The sequence below is a fragment of the Peromyscus eremicus genome, chromosome 9 (genome assembly GCF_949786415.1).
Source record: "Peromyscus eremicus chromosome 9, PerEre_H2_v1, whole genome shotgun sequence".
In the NCBI taxonomy this organism is placed as follows: domain Eukaryota; kingdom Metazoa; phylum Chordata; class Mammalia; order Rodentia; family Cricetidae; genus Peromyscus; species Peromyscus eremicus.
In genome coordinates this window covers 47,130,047-47,145,248 of record NC_081425.1, presented here as the reverse complement: position 1 = coordinate 47,145,248, position 15,202 = coordinate 47,130,047, and the positions used below count along the sequence as shown (strand labels likewise).

General features: G+C 44.6%; 1 protein-coding gene across 3 annotated transcripts in view; it reads left to right on the top strand.

Annotated features, from left to right (window-relative positions):
• The window catches only part of Lcp1 (lymphocyte cytosolic protein 1), a 58,385-nt gene extending 46,579 nt beyond the window's left edge, over positions 1–11,806 (top strand). For all 3 annotated transcript variants that reach the window (XM_059273330.1, XM_059273332.1, XM_059273331.1), the window contains 3 exons: positions 3,939–4,062; positions 6,591–6,715; positions 10,197–11,806. In XM_059273330.1, the coding sequence (XP_059129313.1) occupies positions 3,939–4,062; positions 6,591–6,715; positions 10,197–10,329 (382 nt within the window). In that variant the 3' untranslated portion in view covers positions 10,330–11,806. The remainder of the gene's footprint in view (positions 1–3,938; positions 4,063–6,590; positions 6,716–10,196) is intronic.
• Positions 11,807–15,202: the final 3,396 nt, after the last annotated feature.

Genomic DNA, 15,202 nt, shown 5'->3' with positions numbered 1-15,202 from the left:
GCAGTTGTTTATTGCGCTGTCTGTTTGAGATTACAGCCCGAGTCTAGGCTTCCTTCCCATTGCCTTCCTCTCTACACTTAGGAATCTGTGTCTGAGTCCATTCAGCCTCCGTACCTCACCCGAGGTGCAGTGAGACTGTTTTGTACTCATCAGAACTCTACACCGCCGCCATGAAGGGCTGTTCTTAGAACCATGCCAGAAGACACCTCAAAAATGCCCCACAGCCCTGTGAGGAGGGTCTCTGTTCACTGGTGGGTTTTTGTTTTAACGGACAGACCTTTGTGTAGAGGTTGGCTTCTCCTCTGTAGTTCCCAAGGTCAAGAGAATGGAGGAACACTCAGCTTCTGCAGAGCTAGACTTTTGGCAAGGGGAAATGCACATCTGGAGTGAAGGGAGCAGCTGGGAAGGTTGTGTTTAGCTTGTTCCCTCAACTTATTTATAGAAAAGACTTAATGAGGTAATTACTGACCCACCATTCCTTACTGAAATGTTCACTGGGCAGAAATTCGTAAGCATTGTCTTAATGTAAATAAATCAATGCATATACTAACTGCCAGAAAATAAGAGGCCTATTTCACTATAACACACAATCTTTATGAGCCTACAAAAGGTAGGATCGTTTTCAAGGAGTAATTTTTACTAGGAGTAATTTTTAAATCCACCTTAGACTTAAATCCTGGGTGCTCATTATTTCCTAGCACTTTGGTCCTGTTGTTTTTTTTTCCAAACTAAATATCTCATTCATCTCCTTGCTTTCCTTTCACATATTTTACCCACCAGTCTATACTTTCATTTACTGGAGGCCCAATGAGCACTAGGGACCCTGCTTATTCCTTGAAATAAAATCATTGTCTTAGGGTTTCTATTGCTGTGAAGAGACGTCATGACCATGGCAACTCTTATAAGGAAACATTTAATTAGGGCTGGCTTACAGTTCAGAGATTTAGTCCATTGTCATCATGGTGGGAAGCATGGTGGTGTCTAGGCAGACATGATGCTGGAGAGGAGCAAGAATTCTACAGCTGGTTCGGCAGGCAGCAGGAAGAGAGTGACACTGGGCCTGGCTTGGGCTTTTGAAACCCCAAAACCCACTCCCAATGACACACTTCCTCCAGCAAGGCCACACCTTCCAGTATTGCCACCCCCTATGAGCCTATGGGGGCCGTTTTCATTCAAACCACCACAATCATGATGAACAGACATGGACCTGTCTCCATGGGACATGGTGGATGTTGTCTCCATCAAAAACTCTGAGAAAAAGGCTTTAATTGGGTGTAATAATTAATGTACAGCATGGCTTGGGGAAGGGGTGCTTGAGCTGGGAGGTGTTCAAAGGATTGGAAATATATGGGAGGCAAAGGACACCTGGGCCAGCAAGCATAGATGACTCCTTAAGCATGAGGATGCAAGGTGTGAGTTGGAGAGGTACCAATGATTCTGTTTAGTTGTGTGTGTGTGTGTGTGTGTGTGTGTGTGTGGTGTCACGGGGTGTGGGTGAGAGTCGGGTGAATGTGGGTATAGGTTGGGGTGAAGAGCTGATCTGGGGAAGGAATGGAAGGCACCACTGGGAGGAATCTAACTGCCAGTTCAATGAATGTGATATATATTTTTTTAAACAAAGAAAAGCTTCAGAATGGCTGGAGTGTGTTGGCTCATTGGGTAAAGCACTCTCCATGAAGTCATGAGGACCTGAGTTTGGATCCCTATCGCCTGTATAAAAGCTGAGCATAGATACATGTGTCTGTAGAATCCGTACTATTGGGGTTGAGACAGGGGGATCCTTGGATCCCAATAACTAGTCAGTCTAGTCAGATGGGTAAATTCCCAGTTCAGTAGATGACTTCGTGTCAACCTTTGATCTTTATGTGCATGCAACTGAACATGTTTACACACACACACACACACACACACACACACACACGCACGCGTAACTGGAATCCAATTAAAAAATAAAATAGGGGCTAGAGAGATGGCTCAGTACTTAAAGAGTACTTGCTCTTCTTGCAGAGGACCCAGGTTTGGTTCTCTGTACCCATATGGTTCATAACCATCCATAACTCCAGTTCTAGGGCCCTCAACTCCCTTTTCTGATCTCCACAGGCACCAGGTATGCATGCATGTAGTGCACATACATACATACATACATACATACATACATACATACATACAGTCAAACATTCATACACATAAAATAAATAAATCTAATTTTGTTTTCATCTAAAAAGATTTTAAATGATAAACACTTCAAAGTCCAGTTCTCCCTTTTTCAATGATGGGAGCTGTTTTAGCTCAGAGCAATCCAGGCATCACTCGAATTCCAGGGTTTAAACTTGAAATCCCTGTGGACATTTGTATAAATGTCATGCTTTGTGTAGACTGAGTAACCAGAGCAAGATGGAGGATGGATTACATAAGCAGAGTCCAAGGCACCTAAGTGGATGGTGCCCTCATTCAGTCAGGGCCTCTGAGTGAGAGTCAATCACCAGCTTCCTGAGTTTCAATTTGAGAAGATGTCTTTCATGGGTAATAGGACCCACTCCTGCTCACTTGAACCATGACGCAAGTCTTCCTGTGGCTCACCTGCTCAGTTTTCCTCTAGTCCAGGAGGAAGCAGATTATTTATTCCTTGCCAAGAGAATTTTAAGGACCTGCTGGATCTTATAACAAATGTTCTCCCTGTAAAAACACCAATGCTGAAACCGCCGTAGACTGAAGGATTCTGCCCCTCAGGCTGAGGTCATCTTTGTTACTGTAGTCCCAACGGCTTACCAATATTTCCCCTTTAGTCTAGTCGCTGTTGGAACTTTCCCAACACTTCAAATTTAAAGATGTTGACTTTTAACTTCAAAAATGTTATTTATTACATTTGGGGAGGCAGTGTGGGTATGAGCAGCGTGTTCGAGGGTGTTGGTGTATGTGTGTGTGCTACAGCTCCAGTGTAGAGGACAGAGGACAACTCCGTGGTATGTTCTCTCCTTCCTCCTCTATGTGAATTCTGGAGATCTAACTCTCATTCTCTGGCCTGTGTGGCAATCACTTTTACGTGCTGAGCAGTCTCACTGGCCCTTGCTCCTTCATGTGTGTGGTCCCTTTAAGAACGACGTTGCAGGTTAGAGGAACCCTGTACTCAGTTCTCCTTCTCACACATCTCCACTCTCCTGCTTGCTCTTCTTTCCCAGAGCAATGGCAGCAGGTACAAGGAAGCATTTGCCCTGTAGTTCACTATAAAAACTGTATGCTTGTGTGTTAAGTTAGTCTAGGGTAACTCCATTTAAACTCTTCATGCATATGTGTGTGTTTTACGAAGATTCTGCAGTCATAGGTTTCCTTGGGACTTTTTTTTCCCAAAGTCTTTATCTTTAATTATTCTTCCCCATATTCCCTCTATTTTGATCTCTCATCATCCTTCCCACTAAATCTTTCCTGTACCATCATTCCCTCTTTAACTCTTTATAGCACTGTGTCCTATCTCCCTTCACGTGAAATCATCCCTGGCAGCCCATTACTAATTCCCTGACCTCTGTGGGTGTTCCAAATGGAACACACATTGTCTGAAGATTCAAGGCTGGTATCCACAAATGAGAGAAAATAGATGTTTGTCTTTCTTGGCCTGGGTTACCTCACTCAGAATGATTGTTTCCATTTACCTTGGAATTTCATGATTCGTTTTTCTTAACAGCCAAATAGCATTCCATTGTATAAGTGCAGCACATTTTCATTAGCCATTCATCAGCTGAAGGACTTATGGGCTGTTTCCATTCCCTCGCTGTTGTGAATACAGCGGCAGTGAACACGGGATGAGCCACAGGGACTAGTGTTATTAAACACCCTCTTCCCTCTCTGGTGTAATAGTGTTCGGACTCCCTTCCAGGATGTGCCTAGAAAGAGAAGAACGTCTTAGCTACTTTTCGGCAAAAGTCACTCTTGATTTCATCCAGGTACACACTGAATATACTGGAAGATATTGGTGGTGGACAGAAGGTCAATGACGACATTATTGTCAACTGGGTGAATGACACATTGAAGGAGGCACAGAAAAGCTCGTCCATCTCTAGCTTCAAGGTAAAGTTTTCGGCTTCTGTTCTCCCGGGTGTTCTCATTACCTGCTAAGTGACCGTCAGTGCTAGAGACCTGATGATCCCTTTGGTTTTTCTTAAATGACCCACTTTTGTTTTAATGTTCATGGCCATTTCACTGGCAAATTTCTCATCACTTTTCCTTTGATGATTGATTTTAAAAACCTATTTTTTATGCACCTCATTTTAAGCTCTGTACTTTTGAAGTGGTATAAAACACAGTAATACATTTTTTAAAATGTGCACACTTCTCCAGTTCAGAGTTTTTTACATTGTAATGGTGAAGTGCAAAATGCCAAAAGGTATCTTGTGTGCTATTTTGGGGGGAAATATGTACTTCATCCCAATCCTATTTTTATTAATAATATCATTATATATTATGAGATTTATTAACCTTGGCGGTCTGTTAGCGAGAGTCTTTCTCAAGGACCCCAGTCACTTGATCCATTTTGCAATAATGTCCGTACATCGTAACTTCGGTGTTCTAATTTAAAGGCCAGGATTTGTGGGGAGGGACGCTCTCACACCCTGCAGGAAGGAGAAGAGAAATCAGAGTCTCTTCTGGCCCGGAAAGGCAAAGGCAGAGTCAGGGCAAGAGCATCTGCTGTGAGCTTATCCTGGATGAGCTCCACCCCACTTCCAGCCTCCCACTCTGCCTGGGTTGCTGAGCACAGATAGGCATGGAGGCTGAAGTGAGTAGATCTTCCCTGAGAGAGATTCGGAAGGGCAGTGGGGGAGAGTCAAAGGCATCTCAGCTACTGCTGCATTCTAGTCTCAGGGGCTCCTGTCTCTGAGCTTGTCTTTGCTGCTTTCCTTATTTCATAGGTAAGGAAACTAAAGCCTGGGAAAGTTTTGGGATCACAGCAGGTGCTGTTCTCTAATTGAGGGGAAGCCTTTCCCTGGGGCAGCACAGCCATGGGTCACTTAACCACAGTGATGAACTGGCCAGTCACAGGTGCTTCTCCTGGGACAGCAGCTGCTGCCCCAGGCACTAATGCCATAGTGATGTCCTGGGTGTCCTTGTGGAGACAAGGATTGATAAGCCACGCTGACACTCACTCTTTGGAATGCTTGACGATTCTATTATTCCACAAGCCATTCTGGTCTAATTTTCTCTGTCTTTCTTCTCCCTAAGTCCTTACAGCACTGATTAAAAAGGGCCACATGGTGATACGAAAGGCAATGTCAGATTAGCACCGTCCCTTTTCAATGCAATGCTAAAACAACGAATACAGCTCATTCTTGATTAAACACTTTGGAAATAAACCCATTCTCTTGTCGTCTACATGATGCCTACCATCCCTCACCTACTGTCAACTCCACACCCAGGGCAGAATGCAGGGAGGAAGGTGGGGCTTGCATCTCTCCATTTTGCTTGAGTATTGCTTTGTCACCAAAACATCCTGCGGAGGTAGCGATGGATGCTAATGGATGCTAATGGACGCTAGTGGACGAAATGAGAGTGTGAATCCATCTTTGTTTTTAACTGCAGCGGTTCTTTTATCAACCAAGAGGAAATATTAAAATAGGCTCATTCTCTTATTACAAATGATTGCTTTGCCTATATAGGAAAATTGGGCAGGAGAATTGGTATCTCTTACGAGCCTTAGAATTTATTTTGACTCACACCTCCCAAGCATGCGCTGCTCGGACTGTGCATGCTTAGACGGTAACACAGGCAAACTCCTCCTGCCCAGGACATGACTCAAGGAAGCAGCACACAGGCAGAGCTCTGTACATCCACATCTAAGAAGCATTCTCAGCACTAGAGGCGAACATCCAAACGTTTACAAATGTCCAGGATGCTAAGTCGGAAGTTTAGATTCAAACCCGAGCTCTACCAGTTCCTAGCAGCTCACTTAACCCCAGAATTTCCCTCTCTGTAAATGAAGGGTAGCTGTGGAAACTGAAGGCCTAGGTCAGTGGTACTGACATGTGTGAGGTTCTCAGTTCTGATATCAGCACTGAACAAATTAATGAGATTAAACGTGAATATTAAACACCCAACACAAAAATGACCACTCTGTAAGACTATACATTTGTTAGCTAGGTGTAGCCACCCCACAATGTCTGTCTACTTCAGAGCATGATGAATACATACACTGCTGTGTCAATTACAAAATCAGCTTCAAAAGTTTCAGCTTTAAAAAAAAAAAAAGGAAGACAAAAGAAGAGATGCCTATGCCTGAGGCTTGTGGTGACAAGACAAGGCTGGGGAAAGTGTGCTAATCACTGTCCCTGTGTTTAACCACACTGTTGCTGTCTCCATGGAAACCTTGCGTTTTTCATGGTCCTCAGAGAAAGAACATCTAAGTCTACCTGTATCCTCACATGCCCTCTGCCACTCACTCTAGGATGCCCCTTACATAAAGCAGGGTTTTCCCGCCCGACATCTTTAGTCTCTTCTTTCTATGTCTATTCTATGTTAAAGAAAAAAGGCCTACCCACTTCCCTTGAAGCAGACAGAAGTAACTCTAGGACATGTTGACGAGCCCTCCCTTTCTCTCCACTTAGGATCCAAAGATTAGCACCAGCCTCCCAGTTCTGGATCTCATTGACGCCATTCAACCAGGTTCCATAAACTATGACCTTCTAAAGACAGAAAACCTGGATGATGAAGAGAAACTCAACAATGCAAAGTATGTACATAAACTTGGGGGTGGGAGACGGGGACACAGCTACCAACGGTGGCCGTGGAAGCTGATGCTGGTGCTTTCTGCAAATACTTTGTCTCTACTCTTCCGGATTTTTTCCTCTCACGATTTATTGAGGTCTCATCATCAATTTAGGTGTGGTACGGTAGTAATTTAAGATTGCCTGTGTTAGAACAGAGCAAAACAAAACCTAGACGGTTCTCATAAGTAATAAGCAAGGCTACAGTTAGAAATCTGGTTTTTTAATTCTAATCTGTAGATTTTAAAACTAAAGTTTGGATGGGCAGCGGTGGTGCATGCCTTTAATCCCAGCATCCAGGAGGCAGAGCCAGCAGATTTCTCTGAGTTCGAGGCCAGCATGGTCTACAGAGCGAGATCCAGGACAGGCACCAAAACTACACAGAGAAACCCTGTCTTGAAAAACCAAAAACAACAACAACAACAAAACCCTAAAGTTTGGTGTGGAAAGTAGGCAGGATCGAGTTCAGTGTGAGGAATGTCCCCAGCAGAATCACTGTGCTTTATCTGTCCTGCCAAATGAACCTTCTATGATAGGAACCAGAGGGCTACAGTCTGAATCTGGCCCATTGTGTGCATCTTTAAGTAAGGATTCATTGAATCGCAAGTCCATTCATTTACGTAGGAGCATCTCTGCTCCGACAGCGGAGTTCAGAAGTTGCAGCAGAGCCTGCAGACCCTAAGGTAGTTACTGCCTGGGCATCACTTGATCTTAGCTAAAAGGCTGACAAAATGGCACTGCATGGCCTCTTATAAAAGTGTACCAACTGTTGCTCTACAGAGGTACCTTTCTTAGATGAATTCGTGTTAGCTTCCCAGGGATGCCATGATAAAGTATCACCCTAACTGGGTGCTTTAAAACAACAGAAATGCATTCCTTCATAATCACAGAAACTAGAAATCAAGCTGACATCAGAGCTGGCTGATCCCAAGAGCTTTGGAGCAGACTCTCCCATGCTCTCTCCTGGCTTCTGCAACAGCCAGCAAACCCTTGAATTCATTGGCTTGTAAAGCATCATCCTAATGTGTGTGTCCACTCACGTGTGTGTGTGTGTGTGTGTGTGTGTGTGTGTGTGTGTGACTTCATGTGGCTACCTTCCCATCTGCGTCTTCTCCCTTATGAGGACACAGGCCACATTAGACTCATTGCAGCATAACCTTATCTTGTGACATCTACAGCAACTGTATTTCCAAATAAAGTCACAGCTGGAGATTATGGGATTCAGGACTTCCTCATATCTTTCTTGGAAAAGGGACATAAATGAGTCCCTTACAAATCTAGAATTCACAATACTCCTGCTTTAGAATCCCAGCAGTGCCCTTTCTCTGTGGTCAGCTTTGGAAATGGGGACGTGCACTTCCTGTACAATGATGCTCCATACAGTCTACTGGAGCGAAGTTAGAGCTAAGCTGTGCTTACATAGATTGTGATGGGGTATATAATGGGAAGTGCAAGGTTGGGGGGGGGGCAGGAAGGAGCTCTAGCTCTTTAAAGCAAATGACGTCTAAGCTGAGCTCATCAGCAAGGACGGATGGAGGAAATTCTAGATAGAAGAACACCATGAAAACAGAAAGAAAACAAAACAAACCAAAAACCAAAACCCCCCCACAAAGGCTTGAAACCAGGCCTAGGCACTGTGGTTCAGTTTAAGGGACTTGCCAAGGTCACACAATTTTTAAGCTGCACAGGTAAGAGTCAGAGTCTGACTTCAGAGACCAGGTTCCTGTGCATTACCCTTTAAACATAAGACCCAAAATTCTTTAAAAATTGCTCAGGGCTGGGGACAGAGTCAGCAGTAGAACATGCCCAAATATGCAGGAAGTCCTGGGTTGATTGCTAACATTGAAAAACAAAGCAAAAACCAACTAACCTCTTTTCATAGAGAAGAGTTTAAAGAGTTGGGGAATCGAGTGTGTCTGCCTTACAGGCAGATATGGACATGGTGGCCTGGGCTCTAATCTCCCTGCCAGGTAGGCAAAGACAGACAGATCCATGGAGCTCATTGACTGGTCTCTCTAGTTAACATGGTGAGTTCCAGGACAGTGAGAGACACTATACCGAAAACTAAAATAAATAATAAAATAATCTAAAATAATGTGGACAGAGTCTGCCAAACAACAGCTTAAGTTGTCCTCTGGTTTTCACACAAACATACACACACACACACACACACACACACACACACACACACACACACACCATGAAATGAAAGAAAAAAAGTCCACAAAAGGCTAAGAATGGTTATGTTTTTGAGACAAGATTGTGTCAGTGGTTTTGGTTTGGGTTGGGATTTTTGTTGGTTTTTTTGTACTCACAGATTTTCATGCAATGTTCTCTGTGTGTTTTACGTTAGAAACATTAATTTTACTTGTTTAATAATTAACGTGGAGAAAGTTATTGACAGGTGGACAGGGAGGAGGAATGGACAGTGCTCTTAAGTTAATTTGGTCACTAACATAAGAAGACGTTCTTTTGGAGAGCAGGAGGGAGAGGTGGGGGGCCCTGGGTGGGTGGGGAGACTCTGAGGAGCTACAGTAGGAGGGTACAGCAAGTGGGGGGACAAAGGAGCTGCCAGCTAAGAGTGTGGGCTCACTAGAGAAGAGACCGCAGCTAGCAGAGGTTATGTAATCTGTCAGAACTCCGGAGCTCTAGTGCAGCTGTGATGACTTCATTTGAAAAGCAGAGCACAAAACTCTGACGATTCTAATAGCGCACACTATAAATAAAAACATCTGTACACAGAACAAGAAATTGTACACCCGGGTATTATGCATGACAAGATATTATACATGTAGTTTTCTTCTTACGTTTCTGCAGTTGAAATACAGTCCGCCGAGTGCTCACTCCTAGCAATTCTTACTTCATTGTTGGACGTTTTCTGCCACGCTCTGTACCCCAAGAGAATATTCTTTGCATGGGTCTTAAAAGTGGCAGGAGGGGGCCTGGAGGGACAGCTCAGTTGGAAATGTGCCTGCCACCCAAACACAGGATCTGCGTGGGCATGCCAAGCACCCATGCTAAAATCCATGTGTGGTCCTGCACACCTATAGTTCCAGGCGGGTGACTCCCTGGGACTTGCTGACCAGCCAGCCCAGCCAAATCAGTGAGCTCACTGATGTTCAGTGGAAGACCCTGTCTCAAAAAATAAAGACACTCGGTGTTGACCTCTGACCTCTAGACACATGAACACATAGACATATGCATGCGTACATTAAAAAGGTAAAAGCTGGGAGAGCCTTCAAGGGCAGAACACATGTTTCACAGTCATCATGTGACTGGAGAACAGGGCTGAGGCTTTTGTGGGAGCTGATTGAGCCAAGCTTTGTCTGCCCCTGTGGGCAGATGGGGCGACCGGCCTCTGCCCTGAATGCGGATCCTGTGCCTATGTTCCCACAGGGTCCTCCTCACCCACAGCTGCTCAGGAGCCACATCTGTTCTCTCTTACAGGTATGCCATCTCTATGGCCCGAAAAATCGGAGCAAGAGTATATGCCCTTCCGGAAGACCTGGTGGAAGTGAACCCCAAAATGGTCATGACGGTGTTTGCCTGCCTCATGGGGAAAGGAATGAAGAGGGTGTAAGGCCCAGAAGAGCAGGCCAGAAGGGTGACAGAGCCAGCCCTGAGGGTCAGCACAGGGTGCTCCCGGGATACAGAGGACCATTCAGGCCACTCCAAAGTCCTGAACCTTAGAGACATTATATGAGATTCCAGAAAGTGCATATGTGTTCGGCCAAGTAGCTTCTACTGTCCTTAGCAATAGGTGCTTCTCTCTTTTATTTTTTTTTTCTTCAGAAGATCCACTCTCCTACAGATTTTTTTATTGTTTGAAATTCTACCAGAAAAAAAAAATTAAAAGGAAGCTGTTTGCAGACGTCCTCCCTGCCCTCCCTGCTTCCACTGGTAGTCAAGGATAAAACTACAGCGTTCCTAACTCTTACTTGATCTTTCAAACCAGTTTTATCTAGCTGCTTTTTCCCCTGTTCAGAGTGAGGACCTGGAGGGGATCATCAAACCTGCCTTAATTAAAGCCCTTTTTCGGTCACAGCCTCCCCTTGCAGCCCCTTCTCTCAGCCTGTGAGCTTGCTCCAGTCCCCCCAGAACCGCACCTGCTCTGTGGTCCCCTTTCTTGCCACCTTGGTCTCTAAACCACTGGAGCACCTGACCAGCCAGTCAAGCTCCGGCATCCCAAGAGTCCCTGGGAGCCCGCAAACCCGGGGGTTCAAGGAAAGTGTGATAAGGATGAAAACTACTAAGGGCAGGTATGGAGGGATCATGAAGCATCCACCCTTCTGGGTGCTGCATCTCCACACATTTATCCCTCCTTGTTAGATACCTGCTTGTTGTGGTGTTGGCAAAATGTCTGGTGGCAATTGGAAGCAATCCTGCTCAGCTTCATTTACTTTTGGTTATTTGGTTGCCGCCAGGCCATATTACCAATTCTCACTTAGTTGGGACTACAAAAGCTTTTTGCCACCCTAAAGTTCCCAAGGGGGCCAATATGTGCCAATAATACATGTCCCTGCCTCACCCACATGCTTGTGCAGGCACATACACACACGTAGCTGCATGTCAAGAGTAGAATGCTTCCTAGGAACTGCCTGGATTCCAAAAAACAAAGGACAGTATGGACTTGGATAGATCCACTAGATAAGCAATTTCCATGAAAACTTACCAAAAGCTAAAAAGCCACAGAGCATTGTGAACCAAGGCTAAACTCCCTCTGCATTAGTGACAGACTTATTCCCAAGGTATCTTCTTAGGGATGGCAGGATGTAACGGGACTTCATCATCTTCCAAAGCAATGAAAATGCAGGGCTGTGGCTTCAATCCTTGGCAGTGGGCTCAGGAAGCCAATAAACAACTCTTTCCAGCTCCCACCCCATATCCCTGCTGCATCTGAACGCAAGTATTTGGCTGTGACCTTAGTCTGAACTTCATGTCGCCTCAGATGATGTTTCCCCATCTGCTTCCATGAAGGAAGGGTGTTATTGCCTTAATGGAAAAATGAAGATAAATCATGTTAACAATCGTTCCAAATAAAATGTTCCCAATTCTGACTGTTTCTGGATATGTAAAAGGTTGCTTGTCCCTCACAAGCCCAGAGGGCTTGATGTCTGTGAGAAATGTTTAAGAGCTGAGGAAGGTATCCATACAAGAGATAGTCATTGCACTCAACTTACTGTCAAACACAGACACAAAACTCTGGGTGTGTGCTAAGTGATATAAGGAGGAGACAAGTTCCAGCTGAAAACTGAGGTATACGTTGCCATTAGTTACATGAAGGAAGTTGAAAAAGGATTATTCAAAACCCTTTGAACCTGATCATGAAGATCAGGCCTGGAGATTGGTGAAATGACTTCTAGGTTTCAGTCAGTAACATCTGGTGCCTCCTCTCCCTCTAGACTAGGTCTCACTTAGGCAGGGAGTGTGTGCTTATGGGGGAGTGTGAAGAGAGTCTGCAGAAGACAGCTCCTTCTAGGCTGGACTGCTGAGACAACAGAAATTTGCCATCTAAGTGGCATGGCTCTATCTGAGCCAAAAAAAAAAAAAAAAAAAAAAAAAAAGCCACACTGCTATACCATGACTAGGAAACTGATCTTTTGCATCTGTGTGTACCTAGCCTTCCCAGTGGCTTATGTAAAAGTGGCTCTTTCCTAGACTGCATGTGTTTTCAGCTGTGTGAGCACAGTATCTGTGTTCTACATACACAAAGAAGCTACTGATCCTATTGGTTGGGACCAGACTGCAGCTCTAGGTCTTCTACCTAAGCACACAGAACAGGGACAGGATAGCAGGCAAGCTCTACCAAGAAAGGAGAACCATCACAAGAGAGAGACAAGGTACACAGTAGCCTAGGGTACACGAGAATTCTACATTTAGCTTTTTGTGGTTACATTTCCCTTGGGCAAACCACGTGTGGCATGAGGAATTTAAGTGTACCCAAGAATGTGCAGTAGACAGCGGCCGCTCTCTTCCCTACCTAAACTCACCCGAAGATCTGTAGTAGACAGCGGCCACTCCCTCCCCACCCCACGCTGGAGTTGTGCTCTGAAGCTGTCTTGTATCAGTTCACTGGAGGCAACTGAATTTTGTCCACCTATTATTAAAACAGTGTAGGCTTGAAATTGGCACAGGGAGATATTTACAATACAGGAATTGTCAAGTTCTACCCTTAGAGTTTGTGATCCACAAAGAGCCATTGCATCCACCATCCACTGCCCCTGTCTGAAGCCCTCAATTTTCTGCTCAGTTATCAACTACTCTTACCACTTAAGTGTCACACATACATTCTAAAATGCGTTATTCTTTACCTCTCTCTTTTCCACTTAACACCATCTTGGAGATGGAGCCACATCTTTACATAGAGATCCAGCTCATTCTTTTCAATAGGTACCCTGCATTGTGTCAGTGTTGAAGCTGGATTTGACTTGTAGCTTATGGATGTTTACGTTGTCTCAGTCTTTTTACCCTAGCAAATAAGACCAAAGTGAATAATAGTGTACCCACTTCTTGAGCATAGACTCACTTTCAGCTGCCAGTCAGCGTGACATTTTAAGCCTGAGAGAAACCGTGTGATTTCTCATGTGTTATCAGAATGGCTCTGACCCTCAAAATGTAACTCATGTATTTGTCCAGAGTTTTTCTGTTGGGGTGTGTGTGTGTGTGTGTGTGTGTGTGTGTGTGTGTGTGTGTGTGTAGCTGTATAGTAGAGAGATGTAGCTGTATAGAGATGGGTAGCTGTGTAGAGATGTGTGGCTGTGTAGAAGAGAGTGGAGAGATGTAGCAGTGTAGAGAGATGTAGCTTTGTGGAGACTAGAGATTTTTCAGAGAAGATTTTTCAAGATGAAGTAAAAGAGAATGTTACCATCAGAACGCATGTGTTTTCTTTCCTATTTCCCCCAGACAGAAAAGATTAGCCCTTGCTGCATTTGTGGATTTTTTTTGCATACCCTGGGCTGCTGGAGGCTGGCCCTCCAGGCAGCAATAGTTGAGCCAATCCAAACTTCTCCATTTTACATCTAAAGAAAGATGTTAATACAGTAAAGAGATAATGCACACACACGAAAAGAAAGATGTTAATACAGTAAAGAGATAATGCACACACATGCATGTATACAAGGCTAAAATAAAGGGTAGACTTCAGTAAAGGTGTAGCAAAGCTATGAATGAAGTACTGTGGGAACTCAAAACTCGATTCTGAATGAAGAATCCACAAACCTTTATGTGGGAACTCAGGTCTGATGAATGAGAAGTAGGCAGGATCTGTGACTTACATGTGTTGGTGCTCCCTACAAAGCCATGCACATTCCCCAATTTTTAGTAAGAGCAAGGAAACTGTTTCAAATGTGATTTATACTAGTTACAAGTAATGTTTACTGACTGTGGGAAACACTAACCAGACAGACGTGATTACAAGGAAAGTTACGAAATGGACCTACCTGGAAAGCTCTCAGCATAGAGTGGACTGCTGTCTGCCTGGAAATTAGGACTCTGGAGCCTACATGACACAAAGGTTGGATTAGGTGACTTGCAAAGTCCCAGCCAACCTATTGACTGTATCCACTTAGACATGCATATCACACAAACACACACACACACACACACACACACACACACACACACACACACAGACACACATATACACACACGCTCATCAAGGCTGTCCCAGGGCTCACCATCAGCCTCTTTCATAGACTGTGTGAACTCTTTGGTCACCTAGACCAGCCTATGCCACACCAATGCTTAGTGAATGATACACATACCCCTGTGCCTTCAGTGTCTCAGGGACAGTCCTCAGGGCCACCTCATTCCAGTCACTGTGTCTACTGCCTCAAACTTTATCCTTCATCCACATCAGTAGAAGGCACACAGCCTTGGAGTAAAGGCCAGCAGTGTTCTCTCATAAACCTGACCCTGTTTTACCCAGTGAGGCTCTGCAGTTCCCAAATCCAGAAAGACAGCTGGATGATCAGAATGGGCAGTGCTGACTGGTCCTCTTGTGAAATCTTGAGAGTTTCCTGTTAAAATTCTGGTAATGGAAATCGCTGCCTACCCTTCCTGGTAACAATGGCTCCCTTACTCAATATCCTTTCTCCCTATTTCTGAAAGACAGAGTTTGTGTTTTCTTATGCTTTAAGTCTACGTAAATACATGTTTAGATTTTTTTCATTGATTTATTTGGTGTGTGTGTGTGTGTGTGTGTGTGTGTGTGTGTGTGTGTGTGCATTCTGTGCCGTGCTTGTGGAGATCAGAGGACAACTTGTGGTGTTGGAGTCTTTCCTTCCCCTATGTGGACTGCGGCGACTGAATTCAGGTTGTCAAGCTTGGCAGCAAACATCCTTACCCCAGAGCCATCTTGCTGACCCTTATGTCTATACATATTTGAAAGCTTATGGCAATGGGAACCCCCAAACAACACAGCCTGTTGCCAGGACTAAAGGTTGCTTTCCACA